Below are 24,220 nucleotides of genomic sequence, written 5' to 3'. Positions count from 1 at the left end.
ATTTATACGTTGGATAGTTTTTGGATATTTGACCTATAAATGTAACTTAACGATTTAATTTGTGTGTGTATTTGCAAGCTCGTGGGAGTTCATAGAATGCTTAGGCTTCGTTCACATCTGCTGTGCTCCATTCCGTCTGCGCTTTCCATCAGAACGGAACCCTGACTGAACAAATGGAAACCATAGGTTTCCGTTTGGCTCACCATTGATTTCAATGGTGATGTATCTGGTGTAAATGGTTCCCGTGTGTCTCCGTTGTGCAGGGGTTCCATTGTTTTGACGGAAGCAAATCCGTAGTAGACACCAGTATTGCTTCCGTCAAAACGCCGGAACCCTTGCACAACTGAGACAAACTAAAACCATTTGCACCAGATACATCACCATTGAAATCAATGGTGATGCAAACGGAAACCTATGGTTTCCATTTGTTTCAGTCAGGGTTCCGTTCTGACGAAAAGCTCAGACGGAACGCCTGAACGGAGCCCTGACGCGGGGGTGAATGAAGCCTTAATCGAAAGGTGTCATGTGAGCTTGTTTTGTTAATGCAAATCTCTAAAGGGGGTTTACTCTTTTATTACTTGTTTAGCGGTAACGTCACGTTTCTACTAACAAAAGTTGAATCTTAAGGGCTTACTAATTGCTTAAGTTAAAATAATTAACAGTTTGGCTCTGCAAGCAACTGTCAGATGGAGTAGCACGTACTTAAGAAATTTGTAGAAAATAAGCACATATTTTCCAAATGCTTTTGAAGTCTTGACTGGGTTGCTATAGAAGCCATCGTACAGACAGAGTGTCCAAGCAGAACTGTAAAGTATTTCTAGAACCTCTAAATTCCACCTGTGAATAAAAACTTTGTCAGAATCGGTGATGTTACCTAAGCAAGGAGTTTAATAAAGGAGTGGACCATCCCCTTCCATACCTGTGTGCACGTCTCATACATCCGTTGACCATCGTTTCATTCCATTCATCCAGGAGACATCAGAAAGACATCGAAGACTATTTGGATCGGAGTCCCGAATTTGCAAATGGCTTGCTTTCAAAAGCATTGAAAGATATTCAGTTGGGAACACTGGATGTTCACAAAGCGGCCGTACTTTATGGCATACCTCAGAAAACTTTGCTACTTCACTTAAAAGCCTTATCGGCAGGCAAGCCTGCACATCTTAAGAATACAGCTCAAAATTGTATTGATGGGTATATATACAAAGACACTACGGAAACAAGTTCTGTTCTTCATAAAGTAGCCCTGTGGGCAAGGGCTCAGGCAGAGCAAACCGAAAAAGATAAACTCAGTCTACTTGAAACCTCGGAACTGAAACTCCCATCAGCTTCCAGTTACCTCCATCAGTTAACTCTACAGAGAATGGTTGCTCAGTTCAAAGAAAAAAAGGAAGCTTCGAATTGCGAATCTTCAGTTCCCATTGTACAGTTGAAAATTCCTCAGGTACGAATGAGCTCTGTGACGAAACAGCCTGATTCCTCTGGTCTTCTGGATGTTATGTACCAGGTTACCAAAACCTCGACAGTCATGGAAAATTCTTCTCTTCAGAAACTGAAAAACATACTTCCTCAGCAAAGCAAATTTGAATGTTCGGGAAGTATAACTCGCTCAAACGTTGATTCCTATGTTGTTCATGGAGACCTTTCTCCTTTGTGTCTTAATACAAAGAATGGAGGCGGCGATGCATCCTCGGACAACCCAGACGATGATCGAAAGGATAAACAGCCAAGGAAAAAACGTGGACGTTACAGACAATATGATCATGATATTATGGAAGAAGCTATAGCTATGGTATTGGGCGGGAAAATGAGCGTTTCTAAAGCACAAGGAATCTACGGCGTACCTCACAGCACTTTAGAATACAAAGTTAAAGAGAGATCTGGAACACTGAAGAACCCTCCGAAAAAAAAGCTTCGCCTGGCAGACGCTCATATATACAATGTTGTTAATTCAGGGACTGGTATCCAGAAATAGTAGCAAGTCTATGTAGATGCATTGTGAATTTTATTACTATGTGTGTATATTACTACACACTTAAACTCTACGCGCAATTGAGTATGACATAACATACTCTGCTAAAACGATACAGTTCCTAACCACATACATGCCTTTTTATAAAAGATTCTTCAGGGTTTTCACTGTGGACATAATATTTATTTTGTTGCGCACTTCTGATAATATGTACTAAACATACAGGTTGCTTAAATAGGCGTGATTCAGGGTTTTTGGTTCATAGTTGACTACATAAACTATGACTAACACACCTTACTACAGTACTGATGTTTTACTTAAAAACTTCCAGTCCTTACATTTTGACAGTTGCATTATATCTCATACTCCGATGGGAGTTTTTTTTTTTTGTTTTTTTTGCTACTCATGGTTTGATATGCTGGTCGACCACCTTTTTAGATTGCGATAAATCATGAGAAGCAACATTTGTGAATGCATGCAGTATTACTTTCACTTTAATTCAAAATAACAGCCCTCCTCCAATTCCGGCTGTACTCTACAAAGTTCGGGGTAGGACATTTATTATATGTGTATAATAGTAATTTCAAATATTGTAAAAAAAAAACAAAAAACAAATACTCTGGTTTTAATTGCAGCATTTATCAATGGACTGACACTAACGAAACTCCATCTCCCCTTCCGGTAGTTGTAGAAAGTCTCAATTATTGACTTTAAATGAACTATAAAAGTATAAAATTGTAACTTTATGAAAATTATTTATTATAAACCATTTTTGAAAAAGAAAAAATTTACTTTTACACTAAGATGAGAATCTTGGAATGCAGGTTAGAGCATGTTCATAAAGTGCACAAGATAAGCTTAAGACTTAATGTTCCGGTTAGACGATTTTACCTTTTTGATATATATTTTTTCAAGCGTTGTCATCTTCCTGCTATTGATGGACCTCAATGAAACAGTTTATGTATTTGCTGCTGCTGCCGCATTTTGGATACCACTTCTGGATGGTTGTAGGTTCACTTTCACAGGCTAATTTTGTTAACTTTATTCATATTTTTTTTTTATTTAATTTTTTTTGCTAGTAACCAAACTTGCAATGTGTTCAGGGTTTTGAAATGTACTTCAGTTACAAAGTTTTTTTCTTTTTAGCTTTTGAATCCTTGATTTAAGCGTAACTTTTAATGGTGGGATGTAGAACTTTTTTTTTTTTTAAATTTGTTAAACTATCTTTACAAAACACTCCATTTTGGTGGTTGTTAGGCATTACACTGTTTTTTTTTTTTTTCCTTCTCTGAAATTGAGAATACTATTTTCATCCATTTACATTTTTATTCCAGTGGCTTTTTGAATTTAAAGTACTCTAAGCATGCAACATTACTTTGCACATATGCACCTGAATGAACTTTTTGTATGTTATAACGTGCATTAAGTTGTCGGTGTTTTTTTTTTTTTTTTTTTCTTTAATTGCTACTATGGTTAACACGGTTTCCCTTTTTGTGAAAATTAGCCGACCCCTGCTCCTGATGTTTTGTTTGATTTTCATTTAAATATATATACAGTCTTTTAGTTCAGGCAGTATCAACCTCATTTTACTTTGCTTTTTCCACCATTTTGGAAAAAAAGGTAACTTTTCATGGACCGTGATCCTAATATCAGGGACAGTCTATTCGTAACGGCTTTCACTACTTTTGTATGGTTACAGTTTGTACTAGTATCTGTTTTTAATTCTCTAGGGATATCTTATTTATTTTCAAGTCCGGTTATAAAAACTACACACACTTTTAAAAAGGCTTGTTTATATTTGCAGTCCTTCACATATATATATATATATATATATATATTTGTTTTTTTTATTTAACCAATGCCTTTCAGTAAAACAATCAAATGGTATTTGCTACTTAAGAAACACTGAAGGTGGAAGTAAGCCCTTCAATTATTTTACTTATTTGAATGTTTCTGAATATTTTATAATTGGGGGCGGGGTTAAAAAAAACAACAAAAAAACAAAAACTGTGCCTCTGTTTTTAAGACTACTGATCGGTAGAATTGTTAAACCATTTCTTGTCGTTTCTAACCATTTTATATAACATTGTATATTAAACTACTGAAAATGATTAGTTGTTTACAGTAATATACCGGTTTGTGTATATTTATTTTTAACTTTCAACATTTCCATTGTCACTTCCATTTCACAGTAATTTGTGTAACTACAGTTTGTGGCTGCCTCGATTTGCAGAAGATTTTGTTTTATTTAAACCTTTTTTTAGGCAGTGAGTTCTATTTATGCATAAATCAATTGCACTATAATTCATGAATTATTTATGATATTTTCTAATTTCCTGTATCTGATATGTATCTGATATGTGATGTAAATGTATTGTGATTGTTTGTTTTTCATTTGTGTTTATAAGACTAAATCTGATTGTATGGAGTTAATTGTTTGGTTAATGTATTCCTAAATTATAATTTGTAGTAAGCGCTTTACCACTTTCCACAATTCAAAAAAAGAGTGACTATTGATCTAAGAATATACATCGTATACTTTACAGCCTAAAAAAAGCATAACATTCATACTTTATTTTCGACATCATTCACAGTTTGTTGTCATTTATTTGATATTGCCAACACATATACAGGTGACCTTTCTCATCTTGAAACATAATTTATGGTTGCTGATTGTGGACCTGTGCAAGTTGAGAAATATTGTTTTTAAAGCTCTCACTTTTGACCAATAACACAGCACTGTACTCCTTTCTGAGTACTTTCTCTCTGACCTCAGCATTGTATAGTATATTCTTAAATGGTTTTTTTTAATTTACATATTTCCAGTTGAAGTCCTATTTTTTTTCTGTCTAAAATTTATACTTTGTTAAATATTAACACTAACTACAAATCATCCCAGGTCATGTTTTTACAGAAAATAAATTTTATTAAAATACCACGCTGCTAATGTATATTTGTGTATATAAATTTATTCATAAAGTGTAATTTATAACTTTTTTTTTTTTTTGTGTAAAAGATAATTTTATGTGCAATTTAAAAAAAAAAAAACAAAACAAACTACACTGATTCAAAATGTGGATGTGTACCTAACAGATTGATTTGGGTAAATGTTCTGACATTTAGACTTGTCATGCTTGAGAAGAACCTCCAAAACAGGAGCAGAAAACTTGAATGTGGGTGAATAAAGGGTCCTTGACACTTTGGTACTATTTAGTACCCTGCCTGATCCTTGTTTTTGTTTATTTTGATGGGAAGTGATTCAATGGAAAAGAAAACTGCTAAAAAGGATGTTATGAACTCAAGTTATCGACATTGACATAGAAAATTAATGACCTGTATTACGAATACAGGAATATGACATAGAGGAAGTCTCCCACTCAGACCCCTCTTTTTATAAGCCAGAGGGTAGAGTTGCAGTGCCAGATTTGGCCGTGTGATACCTAAATCCCCCCCGCAACTACTTTTATAAAGAAATAAAAACTCAAACGGAAGATAAAAGCTCTCATGACAATTCCCTCTTGAAGATTTAAAAAACAAAATAAACTTTTTTTTTTCTGTGGCTGCCATCTTGCCAGAAGAAATCATTGGTGTGGAATCAACCGTTGAATGTTCTCAATATACCCAATTAACATGTCTGCAGATTTTCATCCAATAACCACACGTCTGGGATTTGCCTCCAGTATTTTAAATTTTTAAAATTTTTAACAAAATTATTCAGTTATGCAACAAATATCTGACCTTTGTTATCACTACTTTAAGGCTGGGTTGACACGACCTATTTTCAGACGTAAACGAGGCGTATTATGCCTCGTTTTACGTCTGAAAATAGGGCTACAATACGTCGGCAAACATCTGCCCATTCATTTGAATGGGTTTGCCGACGTACTGTGCAGACGATCTGTCATTTACGCGTCGTCGTTTGACAGCTGTCAAACGACGACGCGTAAATTGACTGCCTCGTAAAAGAAGTGCAGGACACTTCTTTGCAACGTAATTTGAGCCGTTCTTCATTGAAGTCCAGGAAGAGCAGCTCAAGATTTACAAGCGTCACAGACTCCTCGCATAATGCGAGGAGGAGCTTTTACGTTTGAAACGACGCAGCTGCTTTCTCCTGAAAACAGTCTCTTTTCAGACGTAAAAGAAAGTTCTCGTGTGCACATACCCTAACGGTCAAATTCTATTTTATTAATAAAACATTTTTATTTTTTTTTTTTTTTTATTTTTTAAAGTATTGTGGACCAAGAGTTGGGAGGGTAACACAAAATGAATTAGTATGGGTATCAAGTCTTATTAGTGATTTCTGTTCTAACCAGCTCATACTGTTTTTTAAATCCTTTTGGGTGTTTTTTTTTTACTTAAAAGTTTTCATAGTGATATCTTCATATTTTGTTAATGGACAGGATATTTTGCAGCTACACTATGTCCCTTGCCAAATGAGCAAGTGGATTTAGTGTACCGGTAAAAACATAAGTTTATGGTGATTACACATTATAACCAAATTTGTTCAACCTGCATATAGAATGCCTCTATGGTCAGTGAATAGTTTAGAGTCTCAACTGTTTTGTGTTTCCCCACCACTTTCCAAACTGCTGACACCGCTAGTTAGATATAGTGGAAAGCAGTGCCAAGATACCTCTTGCATATCTTAATTCTGGCATAAGTGAAAAGATTAGTTTTATTCTTTCATGTGCCATATGCAAATTAACTTGTACGTTTTCGTCAGCCTGAGCTCTGACCCTTTACCTCTGCAGTTGACTGACAGCTCTGGATGGAATGGTGTTTGATGCTGAAGACCAGTAGAGCTGTCCAACTGCAGACGTTGCAAGCAAATTTGCATATGCATTTGGGAAAATAAAACGGCTTTTTTCACTTTTTCCACTTATGCAAGAACTAGCATATGTTAACAAAGGTATGTTGCCACCATATTTCACTATACCTAACCTGCGGTGTCTGATTTGGGGGCAGGACAAAACTGATTACAAACTCCTTTTAAGTGTGTGTGTGTGTGTGTGTGTATATATATATATATATATATATATATATATATTTTCTCTCTACAACTGCTGCTCGAAGACTATTCCATGTATGGATCTATCAATCTTTCTGAAAAAAATAAAAGTTTTACCCTTGCCCTCAAAATAATAATCTTGTCCATATTCGGTTGATACCGTAGTTTACAGCGTCCATGCTCTCGATTTTCAATGCACGTTGTCTTCAGGACAAGTGGGAGCAAATTTACCTGACGGTTTACTTGCTGACATCTATTGTTTGTTTCCTCATACAGTATATAAACCCCAATACTCCATTAAAAAATGTTTATCTTGAAAGGCAACTGTACACTCCAGATATCCTTATTGTCCTTAAATAGAATGCACAAGAAGCAGCCACAAGATTGAAATGTTAATCATTCTGACCATAATCATGTTATCTGAATATGGACATGTAGCCATCTATAAAAAAAAAAATAATTTAAAGTCTATTAAATTATTCAGTCCTTTTTTCATTTTCATCTTTTGACCATATACAGTGAAGGAAATAAGTATTTGATCCCTTGCTGATTTTGTAAGTTTGCCCACTGTCAAAGACATGAACAGTCTAGATTTTTTAGGCTAGGTTAATTTTACCAGTGAGATAGATTATATATTAAAAAAAAAAAAAAAAAAAAGAAAATCACATTGTCAAAATTATATATATTTATTTGCATTGTGCACAGAGAAATAAGTATTTGATCCCTTTGGCAAACAAGACTTAATACTTGGTGGCAAAACCCTTGTTGGCAAGCACAGCAGTCAGACATTTTTTTTATAGTTGATGATGAGGTTTGCACATATGTTAGATGGAATTTTGGCCCACTCCTCTTTGCAGATCATCTGTAAATCATTAAGATTTCGAGGCTGTCGCTTGGCAACTGGGATCTTCAGCTCCCTCCATAAGTTTTCGATGGGATTAAGGTCTGGAGACTGGCTAGGCCACTCCATGACCTTAATATGCTGCTTTTTGAGCCACTCATTTGTTGCCTTGGCTGTATGTTTCGGGTCATTGTCGTGCTGGAAGATCCAGCCACGAGCCATTTTTAATGTTCTGGTGGAGGGAAGGAGGTTGTCACTCAGGATTTGACGGTACATGGCTCCATCCGTTCTCCCATTGATGCGGGGAAGTAGTCCTGTGCCCTTAGCAGAGAAACACCCCCAAAACATAATGTTTCCACCTCCATGCTTGACAGTGGGGACGGTGTTCTTTGGATCATAGGCAGCATTTCTCTTCCTCCAAACACGGCGAGTTGAATTAATGCCAAATAGCTCAATTTTAGTCTCATCTGACCACAGCACCTTCTCCCAATCACTCTCAGAATCATCCAGATGTTCATTTGCAAACTTCAGACGGGCCTGTACATGTGCCTTCTTGAGCAGGGGGACCTTGCGGGCACTGCAGGATTTTAATCCATTACGGCGTAATGTGTTACCAATGGTTTTCTTGGTGACTGTGGTCGCAGCTGCCTTGAGATAATTAACAAGTTCCCCCCCGTGTAGTTTTCGGCTGAGCTCTCACCTTCCTCAGGATCAAGGATACCCCATGAGGTGAGATTTTGCATGGAGCCCCAGATCGATGTCGATTGACAGTCATTTTGTATGTCTTCCATTTTCTTACTATTGCATCCAGGGGCGTAGCTAGAGGCTCATGGGCCCCGATGCAAAAATTCTTACTGCCCCCTGCAAACTTCTCATGGCCGACGGTCTGCAGCTTTCAGCTGCATCGCTGGGTCTCCTAAGTGACCCAACAATGCAGCACTAGCAGCCAGGGGCGTCACTAAGGCTGGGTTCACACACACTATTTACGGACGTAATTCGGGCGTTTTAGCATTGAATAATGTCCGAAAATGCGGCTCAAAAGCGTCGGCAAACATCTGCCCATTCATTTGAATGGGTCTTACGATGTTCTGTGCCGATGGTAATTTTTTTTTACGCGCCGCTGTCAAAAGGCGGCGCGTAAAAGACGCCCGCATCAAAAAAGTGCCTGTCACTTCTTCAGCCGTAAATGGAGCCGTTTTCCATGGACTCCATGGAAAAACAGCTGCAATTACGTCCGTAATGTACGCAGCGAAAGACGCCTGCTCATGCCATTACGGCTGAAATTACGGTGCTGTTTTCTCCTGAAAACAGCACCGTAATTTCAGCCGTAACAGACGCTGCCGTGTGAACATACCCTCAGGGCTTAAAATGTCAGGGGAAATAGCCCCAATACATATGTGTCCGCCCAAAAATGTATATGAGACAGCATAGCATATCTATAGCACTACGACCCTATCTACTATGGATAGGATTAGATACAGTGGCTCAGAAGGCAGTATCACACATGATAGGATTAGATACAGTGGCTCAGAGGGCAGTATCACACATGATAGGATTAGATACAGTGGCTCAGCAGACAGTATCACACATGATCGGATTAGATATAGGGCCCAGCAGACAGTATCACACAAGATACGATTAGATACAGGGCCCAGCAGACAGTATCACACATGATTGGATTGGATACACAGCTCAGCAGACTGTATCACACATGATAGGATTAGATACAGGGCCCAGCTCGCTGACATTGCGGCTCCAGTGCTGGACCCAGGATAGGTAAGAATAATAATTTAGCTTCTTTATGTGTTACTGATTATTTTTGTGTGTTTGTGTTATTTTACAGGTTCGGTTGTTGGACTTCGGATTCGAGGACTTCAATGACGGCGTTTTTTTTATTCTCAATAAAATGGTTAATGAGGGTTGTGTTTTTTTATTTCAATAAAATATTTTTTCTATGTGCTTGTATCTTTTTAAACTTTATTATCACCGCCTTAGTAATGGCCGCTGGCTGATTGACAACCTCCATTACAAAGGCAGGGCTTAATGTTAGCCGGTGCAGAGGCCAACACTAACCCCCATTATTACCCCGGTACCCACCGCCACCAGGAGTACTGGGAAGAGCCGGGTACGAACCAGTACCCGACCATCTGTAGTGACGGGCAGGGACCGGGGTGGCCGCAGGCTGGTAGTATTAGGCTGGGGAAGTCCAAAAACAGTGGCCCTTCCCACCCTTGTAATGCTGCCTGCTGCTGCTGTGTTGTATCTGGCTGGTTATGAAAATTGGGGGGGACCCCACATCGTTCTTTCCAATTATTATTATTATTTTTTTTTAAATGACGTGGGGTCCCCCCCCATTTTTCATAACCAGCCAGATACAATAAAGCAGCAGCAGCCGCCTAGCATTACCAGGGTGGGAAGGGCCACTGTACCTGGCCTTTCCCCTCCTGATAATACCAGCCTGCGGCCACCCCAGTGGCCGACCATCACTACAGATGGTCAAGTACTGGATCGTACACGGCTCTTCCCAGCACCCCTGGTGGCGGTGGGTACCGGGGTAATAATGGGGGTTAGTTTTAGCCTCTGCATCGGCTAACACTAAGCCCCGCCTTAGCAATGGATGCTGTCAATCAGCCGGCGGCCATTACTAAGGCGGTAGTAATATAGTTTAAAAAAAACAGACATAGAAAAAATATTTTATTGAAATAAAAAAAAAAAAAACACACAGCCCTCATTAACCATTTTATTGATAATAAAAAAAAAAAAGCTGTCATCGAAGTAGTCCTGGAATCCGCCGTAGTCCAACGACCGAACCTGTAAGAAAACACACAAAAAATGATTAGTAACACGTGTTAGGGTATGTGCACACACACACTAATTACGCCCGTAATTGACGGACGTATTTCGGCCGCAAGTACCGGACCGAACACAGTGCAGGGAGCCGGGCTCCTAGCGTCGTACTTATGTACGACGCTAGGAGTCCCTGCCTCGCTGCCGGACAACTGTCCCGTACTGAAAACATGTTTACAGTATGGGACAGTTGTCCTGCAGCGAGGCAGGGACTCCTAGCATCGAACATAACTATGATGCTAGGAGCCCGGCTCCCTGCACTTTGTTCGGTCCGGTACTTGCGGCCGAAATACGTCCGTCAATTACGGATGTAATTAGTGTGTGTGCACATACCCTAAGGCTTAGATACAGGGCCCATGTGTGATACTGTCTGTGGGACCCTGTATCTAAGCCTACCACAAGGTAGGCTTAGATACAGGGTCCAGCAGACAGTAATCTTATACAGTATAAGATTACTGTGTGCTGGGGCCCTGTATCTAAACCTACAGTGTGGTAGGCTTAGATACAGAGCCCAGCAGACAGGATCACGCATGGGCCATGTATCTAAGCCTACCATGTGATTGGCTTAGATACAGGGCCCAGCAGACAGGATCACACAATCTGTGATCCTGTCTCATGGGCCCCCTAAGCCTGCTACATCGTAGGCTTAGGGGTTGTGCAGTCCCTAAACATTGATGGCCTATCCACAGGATAGGCCATCAATAGCTGATGTGTCGCCCGCAAATCAGCTGTTATGAAGGGGCCGCAGCACTCGTACGAGAGCTGCTTCCCCTTCATTTCACGACTTGCTCACGCTGTGAATCGCCGACACCTATTCACAGTGTGACCGGAATGAAGGGGAGCAGCTCTCGTACGAGTGCTGTGGCCCCTTCAAAACAGCTGATTGGCAGGTCCCAGGAGTCGGACCCCGCCAGTCAGGGCTAACCTTACCTTCCTCTTCAGCCGCGGCGGGAGTTCTGTCGTCTCGATGCAGTGCGCGGCGCATAGCGCTGTGACGTCATGCGCTGCGCACAGCGCTTGACGTCAGGACCTCCGCTGCGATCCGGAACCAGGAAGGTAAGTAAAGTATGTTACTATAGTAACAGGGGCCTGCGGCCCGAGTTACTATAGTAACTTTTTATTGATGTGGTGCGGGGGGCCGTGGGCCCCCCTGGCTTCGGGGCCCGGTCGCAATTGCGACCGCTGCGACCCCTATAGCTACGCCAGTGATTGCATCAACAGTTGTCTCCTTCTCACCCAGCGTCTTACTTATGGTTTTGTAGCCCATTCCAGCCTTGTGCAGGACTATGATCTTGTCCCTGACATCCTTAGAAAGCTCTTTGGTCTTGCCCATGTTGTAGAGGTTAGAGTCAGACTGATTAATTGAGTCTGTGGACAGGAGTCTTTTATACAGGTGACCATTTAACACAGCTGTCTTTAATGCAGGTACCAAGTTGATTTGGAGCGTGTAACTGGTCTGGAGGAGGCTGAACTCTTAATGGTTGGTAGGGGATCAAATACTTATTTCTCTGTGCACAATGCAAATAAATATATATAATTTTGACTATGTGATTTTTGTTTTGTTTTTTTATATAATCATCTCTCACTGGTAAAATTAACCTAGCCTAAAAATTCTAGACTGTTCATGACTTTGACAGTGGGCAAACTTACAAAATCAGCAAGGGATCAAATACTTATTTCCTTCACTGTATTAAATAAACTTGATTGTTTTATTTGTACGTCTTTTTCCTCTGAATCTGCCAATATTGTGTATATATCCATAAATGTCTATCCCACCAAATGTAGACTTGACAGCTACTGAATTAATCTTGCTTACACTGATCAGCATCATGAAGAGTTCTAGTGGCTAGATCACAGATTCAAGGTTACATGAACTAGAAAATTTTGTACAACAGAAATAATTGTATTCTATACTTGAATACAAATAAGGGGGTTTTCCACGTTCAGAAGAAAATCTGGCTGAGGAGGGGGAAAGCCATGAAACAACAACAACAACAATAATAATAATTAAAAAAAACAGCCATTGCTCACCTGACAAATCCCTCAGCATACCAGTGCTACCACACTGGTGCTCTCCACTGGTTTATGTTGACAGTGCTGCAGCGATGAGGGGGCCCATATGCACATGTGATCGCTGCAGCCAATTACTGGCCTCTGTGTTGGACGGGACAGTTGAGGCCAGTGAAGGGCTGCAGAGACCACGTGATCGTGTTAAAAGTAAATATTGTTAAAAATCTTCAATTCTACAGGAGCGTGAACTGCTGTATGCCTTTAGTATGTAGTCCTGAAAATGTATTTTATTACAGCTGCTAAGAATTTTTTTTTCACAATTCTTTTTTTTACAGTGTCACGAACGGCTACTTTTTAAGAAAGATGAAAAAATCAACAAAGCTACATAAGGAAAACACCACTTTATTTAAAGTCTTAGCTTCATGGTGCTTATACCACCAACAGCAATTAATATGTATGCTGAAATTTATAAAAGTGGAACAAGAATCTTGTTCACAAACTTGTCATAGCAATGCACAAAGTCTGTCCGCACAACCGGTATCCAGAAGTTCAGGCACTTCACTTGCTTTTTGTCACATGGGCATGACCCAAAAATCTAAGAGAATTAATACAAATGAGCAAACGCAAAAAATTACTATCCCATACCTTACTGTTTGTCTAAAGGATTTACGATTTACATGGCCTAACTTAAATTTAGGAACTGTTAAACTAAACCTAAATAAAAAGAAAGACGATCAAACTTTGCACTGCATAAATACACGTTCTAAAAAGAGAAAATCTGCATGTAAAGACTGTTTAAGTTCTCACTATTCCATGAGTCGAGGAAAATATAGTTTTTCTTCATCTCTGTCCGAGTTAAAAGTACAAAGAGCTGTGACTAATTTGAAAAAGACCATGTTAAAGCATGGCTTACATTGTAGATGTACTCGGCCAGGATGTCGACTGGAAATGACAAGCAAATGCTGCCCTACAAAAAATGTTACATTTAAAGAGTCATGTGCTAATGAGAAGGAAAATAGACTGAAGCGTAATGGAAAGGACCTGCAAGAAAATACTCTTGAATCATCCACATCTGACTGTGTACATTTTGGAAGTTTGATAAAGCACTTTCTTAATTCTGAAACAAATGGTTTTGTGGAGCTGCTTGACCAAAATGAACATTGCTCTAAAAAAAATGTTCAAACAGGGTTTTACAAAAATAATGAAAAAATGTCGATATTTGATAGCGCTTTATCTGACTGTCAGACAATTAACTTTGCCAGTGAGCTTAATAATCTCAAAGATACTTTTCCTATGGAAAACAAAAATTTTGTGAATTCACCAAATTCCATAGGGGATAGAATCGTAGATTCTGTAGGACAACCTCATGACATTTTAGTTCTTAAAGATTGTGAAAGCACTAAAATAGAGAGTGAACTTCAGAAGAAGATAACTGATCTACCTCATGATACACTGAAAATACCTTCTAAAAATGTGAACTGTATAAAAAATGGTCTGCTTTGTTTACCTGCCAACTTAAAAGGTTCTGCACCACAAAGGCATGTAAATGAGAAACACAGGGAGAGTAAGAGGCATACGTCTCAAAATGTACAAGTTGAAAATAATGTTTTGCCCAAACGATATTCAAGAAATATACTGGGAAAATGTAGATTATGTGATCTGTCCCATGGACTATGTTCTTTACAAACTAACAGTAACTTATTCTGCAAATGTACAATCGAAAAAAGCTCAGGGATTCTAAAGAACTTTAAAGCAGAAGGAGTGAAGTTTGGAAATACTACTGAAAAAAATAGAAATACTCACTTAAAAGTAGTAGTAGAGCGTCTAGAGGATTCAAAATTTTCACCTAATCATGCAATAAACATTAAAGGTGTATGTAAACAAAACACAAACATATGCAATGGTGAAGTTAAAGCAAGTTCTAATGTGCCAAGTGTGGCACTAAAAACACTGAACAATGTGAAGCAAAGCAACTGCCTCAATTCAATATTGGAAGCCCAAGCAAGCTGTTCAGGTGTTGGGGAAACTCACGAGTCAGTAAGCAAGACCGCAACATCAACCAAATCATCTGAGAATTCATACTTTAGCCCAATAAAGCTTATGTTTGTTTCTAAGGTTGAAAGTGAAGATGGAATAAAATACAGTTTAAGCTCTGAATATACTCCTTTAAATGATCACAGAGATGGCGATCATTCTGACAGTGTGGTAAAGACAAGTTATACCTGGAATCCTAATGGCATTCAGAACAGGTTTTGCAACACTATGGCCCCACCAAGTCCACCTGAAAGTCAAGCTACTGCTCAAAATAGCCTTGAAAAATCAGTTCATGGCTGTAGTCAAAATCATTTTGAAAGAAAAACCACAAGACGCAAAAAAAATGTTCGTCACAAACACACAAATTGTTCACAGAAGACATTCGCTAAAGCAGGAAGGGGTATACCCATTTTTTCTGATCAAACCGCCAAAAGTAAAAAACGCTCTAATTCTTCTAAATTGGGGAAGTCCAGAATTAAAGAAACTTATTTTGAACAACATAAAGGGTCAAGCACCCAGTTGAGGATTAAAAAAGTGGAGAGACTACTTCGATCTTCTGAAAGAAAATTACACATACGTCAATCCGAATCTCTGAATTGCCAACGAATTTCCAAGCGTCTTAAGAAACTGAGAAAGCTTTCTAATGTGTCAGGTATGTGTAAGACTAATGGTTCTGTTTTACAAGAAGAACAAACACTTCAATCACCTTTTCAGGAATTTATTCCAAAATACACTGAAAAAGAAAAAAGTTGTAGCGCAGTAGAAAACCAAAAAACTATCCCAAAACAAAAATGGACTCGGGGCTCTTTATTGATTAGGGAACTAAAATGTTCAAACCATAAAACCAGATCTAGAAAGCCCTCATCTACATCCTTTAGTTCTGTTCCACCATCTAAATTTTTTGTTAGGAGTGCCTTATGTCATGAATCAAAAAAGATACATCTTAACAAATGCAGATTTTACAGAAGGAAATTAAGAAGTTATAAGCAGCAATGTAAACTAATAGATTTAACATGCACTGGTAACGAACCTGAAAATCTTACTGCAAATATCGATTTACAGCCCAAAACTGTTCTTAAGTGGTGGTCTGCATCAACTTCCAAAGAGTCTTTGTTAAAAGATTTAGAAAAAAAGTATGAGCAAATCGCGAATACGTGGCTCGGCGAGAACAATGGGGAAAAAGATAATGACACGCAATCTTTGTCAACCTTGAAATTTTGCAGCTCAGAAACGAGGTCACCTGTTCAGATGCTGTTTCAGAAAAAATGTGACATGGGTGACCTTGCTGCCTGGTTTATGGAAACAACAGAAACACAATCCCTTTCAATAGTAAGAAAAGCTAATTCTGAGAACCCTCTTCAGAAAATTAAAAGGAAGGGACCTAGAACAAAAGCGAAGAAACCCGGCGTTCATTCATGCAGTTCTAAAAAACACTTTAAAAAACGTGCTTGGTCTACTCCATCGGAAACATTAGCAGAGCTACTCAATGTTTCGAAAATTGGTAAAGGAAAATGTAAAGGTGGCGAGAATCCAAACAATTTAAAAAGCATGACTGATCAGTGTGAAGATGTATGTGTAAAATTTGCATGTCCGGAAAAGCATTTTGATGTGACCAAAGCTTGTACAGAAAAAGCTACAAGTTCCAAAGCATCAGCCAAAGAGATCGCCCAGTCAGCCAATGTTGATGTAAAAAATCCTGCTTGCCATGGAGCTGCGCCTATACTCAGTTCAATGCGCAATGATTCATTGGGTGGTTCTAAAAAACTAAAAATGTTAGTGCAAAATAAGTCTAAATCTAAACCCATTTATATGTCTTGCAGCAGCAGACAAAACATTCGAGACTGTAAGGTATTTCTTACAAAAGTTGGTGACGAACGTAAAATGACCCGAGCCTATAGACGGTCTCTCTATGGAAATTCTATTGCAGGGAGCAAATCCAAATTTAAGCCAGAGTGGAAATTGAAAAGCGGTTTTACCACAAAGTATTGTCTTAAAATGAGCAAATCTCTTGCAAGACCTCCATGTACCTTGAGTAGAAGTCCAAACTCTATTAGTAAAAAATGCAACTTTAGAAAGTGCCTACAGAAAGCCAAAGGAGCCGGTGCGCCTTCTAACAGTCATTCCAAAACATCAGTACTTGAAAGGCTGAAACCGCTTTCTAAAATGACTTTTTATACAGAGACCAGCACAAAGAAATCTAAAACTCAACCCCCAAATATGGAAAAGATACAGAGTGAACGTCCAAAGTTCCAGTTAGGTAAGACAATTGACTTATTTTAATTTTATTGTGCAGTATTGTAGTCCTCATTGATATACTTGTAACTTTTTACTTTTTGAATAAGGAAATGAGAAGAAAAAAATATCAAAACGAACATCCACAAAAAAACACATTTTTCAATGTTGGTTCTCTGGTCTGGAATCAAATAGGTGATGCAACGACATGGTACACTAAGTCATTGGTAATGTAAGCGTTCGTTACACTTCAATGAATTGCACTTAAGGTGCTGTAATGCAGCAAGCTGGAATGCAGGTTTAGTTGTGATTGGGTTGGCACGGGATAACTTTGGGTGCAGAGTTTAAGGAATCCCCTGGCCTTCACCCTGAACACCTGCAAGGGGGTATGGACTTTGCTGCAAGGGGATTCCCTGGTTGCGTTACCCAAGTTAGTCCCAAAATAACGGCTGGGCTGCAGGTGTAGGAGTATGACGGAGAGAGGGATAAGCCGTGGTTAGATGTATATAGAGTTCGGTGCACAGGAGATCAATATTGGTTTAAGCATAGGGAAGCTGGATTACAGTAAGGCTGGATTCACACGAGCATATTACGTCCGTAATGGACGGAACGTATTTCGGCCTCTAATCCCGATGCTAGGAGTCCCTGCCTCGCTGCTGGACAACTGTCCCGTACTGTAATCATGTTTTCAGTACGGGACAGTAGTTCCATGGAGAGGCAGGGACTCCTAGCATCGTACATAACTATGATGCTAGGAGCCCTGCAGTGTGTTCGGTCCGGGATTAGCGGCCGAAATACGTTCCGTCCATTACGGACGTAATGTGCTCGTGTGAATTCAGCCTTAAGCTAGAATAATTCCTTTAAAGCCTCATGCACATGACCGTGCTTTACTTTAGTGGGCTATCTGCATTTTTTTCTGTGGTTTTTGCCGCAAGCAATAACTGATCCGATGCACAAAAGAGACAAACTGAAACAACGGGCACCGGATCAGTCACCATTGAAATCAATGGTGATGGAAACGGAAACCTTTGGTTTCCGTCGGTGTCAGTTTGTGTCTGCTCAGGGTCCCGTTCTGACGGAAAGCTCAGACGGAACGTCAGAACGGGACCCCAACGCAGATGTGAACAGAGCCTTATGCAAAGGTTTGGGAAACCGCTCTCAAATTATATGTTTTGTGAATTTTTGTGAAAGGAAGATAACAACCATCTCTGCAGGGAAGAAACAAATCGATTTCTGAAAGCACCATTACGGTTTATTTTCTGAATTTATGATAGTGGAAAAAAATTAAACACAATTGTCATGTACAAGTTTGGGCATCCTGTCCGTACATACTTAGTGGCACTACTTCAGCGGTTCTTGTAGCCAGTAATGTTTACGACTTATACTTGCATTTCCAATATTATAGAAATCTGGTGACCAGATCAATGGTCTTTTATTTATTATCTGTGATTACGGAAGACCTTTTGACACTTTGGCTATTTTGACCCCTTAAGGAGACGACCAATCTTTAGTTGTTTTTTTTTTCATTTTTGTTTTTTCCTCTCTGCGTTCCAAAAGCCATAACTTTTTTTTGTTTAGTTTAAATAGCCGTATGAAGGCTTGTTTTTTGCGAGACAAGTTGTAGTTTTTCACGGCGTCATTTATTTTACAGCATAATATATTGGGAATCTGAAAAGTCTATATTAATGGGGTGAAATGGGCAAAAAAACAGCAACTATTCCATTTTTGGGTGGGGTGTTTGTTCTTACGGCGTCCATCTGCAGGTAAGATACCAAATTTGTTTTTTTTTTGTTTTACCACTTCTATAAAAAAAAACAAAAAACGCTTTGCTAAAAACAAATTGTGTCCACTTCGGTTGAAACGCGTAGGCTCTGTGCATCCAACCCTCTGTGCTTGTGTAAGTTTTAAATGTTTTTTCAATAAAGTGGAAGATTTTTCCTTTTAAACTCGGCACTGGATTGAAAATTTTTCTTCTTTTGCATCATGATTTATCGAGGATCCGTGCGCAATCTGGGATCAAAACGCCAAGACTGGTGAGCTGGAGAAAAACTTTCTATTTTCCTTCGAAGGAGTACAAAGATCGGACCGATGGCACTTTGGAGGGGGTTGCCCCCTTGAGTCGAAGGCTTTAAATGCAGCGTTCGTGACTGACCGCGGCATTTAAGGAGTTAAACGGGTAGAATCTAAGTTCTTTGATTCCGCCCGTTGCAGTGTTCACGCTTTTTTTTTATTTTTTAAAAATGATTTACTACTTTTGCACCATGAAAACATTTTTTTACCCCTTCCCGTCGCCGCTGTGTTTTGTTTTTTGTTTTTTTCCCCACCTTCCAAAAGCTCTAACTTTTTTTTTTTTTTTCCCGTCAATTTTATAGCCCTTGATTTTTGCGGGACAAACTGTAGTTTTTCATGGCACCGTTTCTTGTACCACATAATGTTAGGAATCAGGAAAAAAAAATTGTTTGAAGTGGAAAATAAGAAAGTGTTTACTCCATTATTTTTTTGTTTTACTGTGAAATTCTGACAGCCATAACCCTTTTTTTTTTTTTTCCGTCGATTTGAGCAGTATGAGGGCATATATTTTGTGGGACGAGCTGTAGTTTTTTTTAAATGTACAACCTTGGGGTTCATGTGAATTTTTAATCACTTTTTATTAAATTATTTTGTGGGAGATGAAGTGACCAAAAACTGATTCTGGCAGTTTTCAACTTTTTTTTATTTTTTATTAAATGTGTTATTGTAATAATTCAGACTTTTACAGATGTGGCGATACCAATTTATGTTAATTTTTTACAATGCTTTACGGGGGAGATTGGAGAAGGTGTTTTTTTTTTGGGGGGGGGGGGGGGGTTTTAACTTCAATTTTATTTTCTTAAGAACTTTAACTGATTTTTACTAGGGGACTTGAACCTGCTATCGTTGGATCGCAAGCACTATATACTGTGATGCTAATTTATGGACGTATATCGTGTTTCTGACAGGCTTCTATTAAGGGAGTACAAAGATGGCAGACCTGGGCACCCTCATTAGGCCCCCAGGCTGCCATGCCAACCATCGGCACCCCGCAATCGCATCGCCGGGGAGGGGGGTCGATGGGCTGTTAGAGAGGGTCATCCCCCGCTTTCTAATACTTTAAATGTGCAGTCTCTATTGACTGAGGCATCTAAGGGGTTAAACAAGGGGGATCGCGCTCGCGTGAGATCCCGCTAGTTAGTGAAGTGCTGGCTGTACCATACAGCTGACACCCGTACTGTATGGAGCCAGCTCAGCCCGTTAGCCCGCTCCATACTTCCCCCTACCCGGCTATGACGTATGTATGTCATACGTCAGGAAGGGGTTAAAAGGAAATTATTTTGGAATGAGATGATGCAAAAACAGAGTCATTAATTTTTTATTTTTCTGTTGATGTAGTCATATGGAGGCTTGTATTTTGCGGGACGAGAAGTTTTCACTGCCAGCTTCTTGATCGTGCTCTCCTCCCACCTGTCTTTGGCTGTTTTTTAATTAGAGCAGAATAAAACTGACTCCCACCTACCCCAAGCCCATTTTATGGGCTTAGTCTCAAGAGAGAGGTAAGTCTCCTATTATATAGGCATAATATTCCGTGTGGGAACCCCCCCCCCCCCCTATATGAGGTCGCCGTGTTGTAGCAGGTGGGCTCGCACAATTTGATCAAAGAGCGCTAAGAACCTCGCATTTATAAGCATAATAAATAGTAGCGTAAAGCAATTAAAAATAATGAATATATCTATCTTCGTGCATTGCAACGTGTTTTTATTGCTATATATTTGCCATCAGTAGGAGCATTACTGCTGGGACCTTCACTGATCTCAAGAACAAGGGGATAACATCCCTGTTCTCGGCAGAGATGTGGCTGTACACCTATGTCCATGCTAATTGAAAGGAATAGGAGATCTGGAAATAGCTGAGTGGGAGCACTTTAGTAAGGGAACACTTTCTAGAAACCGCACCACAGTTGTCTATTGAATGTGCGTGGTATCACTGCTCAGCCCTATTCAAGTGAATTAGCGGAGCCTGCAATTCCAGACACAACCCATTAACAAGAGTGGCACTGTTTCTGGGGAGAGAAAAAGCAGATCCTTTTTTCCAATCTCAAGCATTTTCTTTAATTGTATCTACATTGTTTCTGTTATGAGATATTTCCTGCTGGAGTATGCCAGTGTAGTGTAACCAGAAGACTTGAAAGACTCCCAACATTACCACTTTATCGAACACATCTCCAGTTATGAGAACCTCTCGAAGTATAGGTATGTGAGAACTATTTAGGAGATGCCAGCTTTAGGGTTTGTGTCCCTTATAGAGAACCTAGTTGTCAATTTATTCATACATTTGTAGGAGGAATAACAGAGGAATTTGCAAGAAAAAATGCTCCAACATCGTTATATTATGGATAATACAAAGATTCTACTAAAACAGACCTCTATATATCCTACTTCTCATGACCCTATGCACACTGCTGTATTTTTGATCCGCAATTATGGACCGTAATTGCGGATCAAAGTAAGGACCCATTAATTTTTATTGCCCACGGAGACCTTCCCGTATATTTACGGGAATGTGTCCGGGCTGTAGAAATGACCAGCAAAAATAGGCCATTTTTCTTCTTTTTTTTTTTTTTTTTTCATTTTACGGACCATTCTCCCATGCTTTATAATGGGAGCATGGCCCGCCAATGCGGGTGACTGTCCGCGGCAGGCCGTGCCCGTAATTACCAGCCATCGTTACTGGCACGGTTGTGTGCAGGGGGCCTTAATATGTGAATTGTCTGTTTGGACAATTGGAAACAATGAATAGGTTTTAAGGGGCAGACAGGGTCGGCTGATTGACTAAAATTTATGTAGATCAGTAAGGAATGTTAAGGACATAAACCTCTAGTGTGCATGGGCCTAAAACAATGTTTTTGAAAATAGTAGCTGCATAAAGATTGTCCCCTAGCGGTAGTGCCAGGCATCTAAGATTTTGACAATTATGTATGGTAGAACAGGGGACCTGTGCTCACTCAGTAGTTTGCTGAAGCCATGTTTAACAGTAAGTTTCTAGCATGACTTCAATAGAAATCTGTGAGCCCATACTTTATACCTCTGTGCCTTCGAGCTCAAACAGAAGCATTCCAAGTTTTGTCTTTTTTACTGTATTTTGGAAGCATTTCTTGAATATGGTGCTGTACAGAAGCAATATATGGCAGCACACAGTGACTATGGCTCTGAAACACAAATACACTTCAGTATGAATTATTAGGAATAACAAATGATATCACGTGTATGACACCATTTTGTTTGTATTTGAAACGTTATTTTTTCTTAATAATATTAGATGTGTGATTTCGAGAACATGTGACTTCTTCTATAACGAATGCCTCTTGTGGGTTTTTTTCTCATCGTTTTCAGGTCCTATTAAGCCCGTTGGAATTCCTGCTTTAAGAGGGCTTTCAAGTGAAGGTGGTATTTACTCTCTGACCCCAATTCGTATCCCACTCCAATAATGGAGAAAGTGTAATGACTGCTATTGTGGTAAGATACGTTGGTTGGTGTTTTTTTAACATTTGTAAATTTTGTATTTTGAGAAGGCTTTAGGTATTTGTAAATGAAAATCCTTTCTACTTTTAAACATAGTGTGCATCTATTCCACCAAATTGTCCCTGCTTGTAAACCTACTGTATAATATCCTACATGCTATTGATGAAGACCATTTGTATGTATAATGGAATCTTATGTGTTCGGGAGGACAATTCTAGTGCTAAGAATTAGTAATATTATCAATGCTCTGCGGTACTATCCCTCATGATGCCTGCTTTATTTTATATATAAAGGTTCGCAGTACTGACTGATTTAGCGCTAGATACAGCTGCTCTGTATAGAGAATACAGAGCAGCTGTATCTAAAAAAAAGTAAAAATAATTTTTAATAAGTATTTACAAAGTTACACAACACACCTTTTTTATTAAACAAAAAATAATAAAATTTGCCTTTCAAGGGATCACGCACACCGTTTTGATGCAATTTGTGTGGCAGTTTTTGGCTCCGTTCTTTTTATTTTTGAGCCAAAACCAGAAGTGGATCCAAAAAAGGAAATGTATAAAGAAAATACTGATAAAAAAAACTGTCAAAAATTGTGTGTTTGTGTGTGACCCTGGCCTAAATTACTTTTTCTGTGTCCATTGCTCTTCATAGAGACTGTAAACCTAGGTACTCATTGATTATGTTTTGACTGGCTTCAATTTTTCATCTATTTTTAGAAGAACAGTCAAGACTGGATAATAACTTTGCTTCGTCTTGTATCGAGTGTCATATTATATGACCGACCACATTGTTCTCTGTCCGCAGTGGTCCATGCTCGCTCATTGGTCAGTGGGAGAAAGAACACCAATGTGCCTTGTTTGTTCTGTTCATTATGGTGCTCTGAAGAAACCTCAGCCGTTGGATGATGCTGCACAGTACACATTGCACTATTGTATATATTGTTTTAGTTACATCTCAGAATGTTGGGTCTTTTTCACATAATTAGATTCTGAATTTCTTTATGTATGCAACTGTGGTGCTAAGGAGGTAGGTGGGGGGTAATAAAGGTAATGGGGTAAAACCAATATACAGGCAGTTTTAGTATTGTATATTACAGCAAAGATAAACGGTTTGCTGCATTAAAGTTTCATGATAAAAATTGTTCTTAAGGGCTATTGATTAAGTCTCGTTTCTGTTTAAAGGTTAGTTATGATCTACACAAGAAAGCACAATTCTGAAATGTAATATTACAGTTACTGCAGTTAGCTGCACGTCACTGATATTGTATGCTGGACATCAAGTGGAATATCGTGCAACGTTCTAAAATAAACTATGATATGCCAATGACTCTTGTCCTTATTATATTACTATGGTGATATTCTGACTTTAGGCCATGTGTATAGTAGATGTTTGCCATTTAATTTCTCAATACAATCAACTAATGAAAGCTGGCCTTCAAAAAAAGTCCAAAATTAAAAAACAAAACAAATAAAACACTATATCGAAGTATTCTACCGTAGTGATGTTTGCTGCAGCAATGTTATGATCTAGCCTAGTGATGGACAGCTGGCAGCCCTTGGGTGCTCATTTTGTGGCCCCTGCCTCTTCCACCATCTGTGTACTATGTCTACAGTGTGAACAAAACCCAGCTCTGTGTGGGATCTGCCTCCGTACATACACTGCTTTGTATTGCCTATGTGACATAGAGCAGTGCATGTACGCAGAACAGAGCATGCAGCCGTATACTGATTATGTAGTAA

The 24,220-nt window shown here is 39.1% G+C and overlaps 1 protein-coding gene across 5 annotated transcripts in view; it reads left to right on the top strand.

The window, feature by feature from the left end:
* LCORL (ligand dependent nuclear receptor corepressor like) overlaps positions 1–23,797 on the top strand; it is a 77,643-nt gene extending 53,846 nt beyond the window's left edge. For 2 of the 5 annotated variants that reach the window (XM_075858491.1, XM_075858509.1), the window contains exons 7-9: positions 13,014–16,969; positions 22,350–22,472; positions 23,198–23,797. In XM_075858491.1, coding sequence (XP_075714606.1) covers positions 13,014–16,969; positions 22,350–22,444 — 4,051 coding nt within the window. In that variant the 3' untranslated portion in view covers positions 22,445–22,472; positions 23,198–23,797. Of the gene's footprint in view, positions 1–972; positions 3,771–13,013; positions 16,970–20,739; positions 20,885–22,349; positions 22,473–23,197 lie in introns of those variants that run through there. The other 3 variants (XR_012882506.1, XM_075858500.1, XM_075858520.1) reach the window with 3 other exon arrangements.
* The last annotated feature ends 423 nt before the right edge of the window (positions 23,798–24,220 follow it).

This window comes from Rhinoderma darwinii, chromosome 1 (assembly GCF_050947455.1).
Source record: "Rhinoderma darwinii isolate aRhiDar2 chromosome 1, aRhiDar2.hap1, whole genome shotgun sequence".
In the NCBI taxonomy this organism is placed as follows: Eukaryota; Metazoa; Chordata; class Amphibia; order Anura; family Rhinodermatidae; genus Rhinoderma; species Rhinoderma darwinii.
Note: the sequence above shows the minus strand (reverse complement) of the source record. Positions and strands in the feature narration are given on the sequence as shown.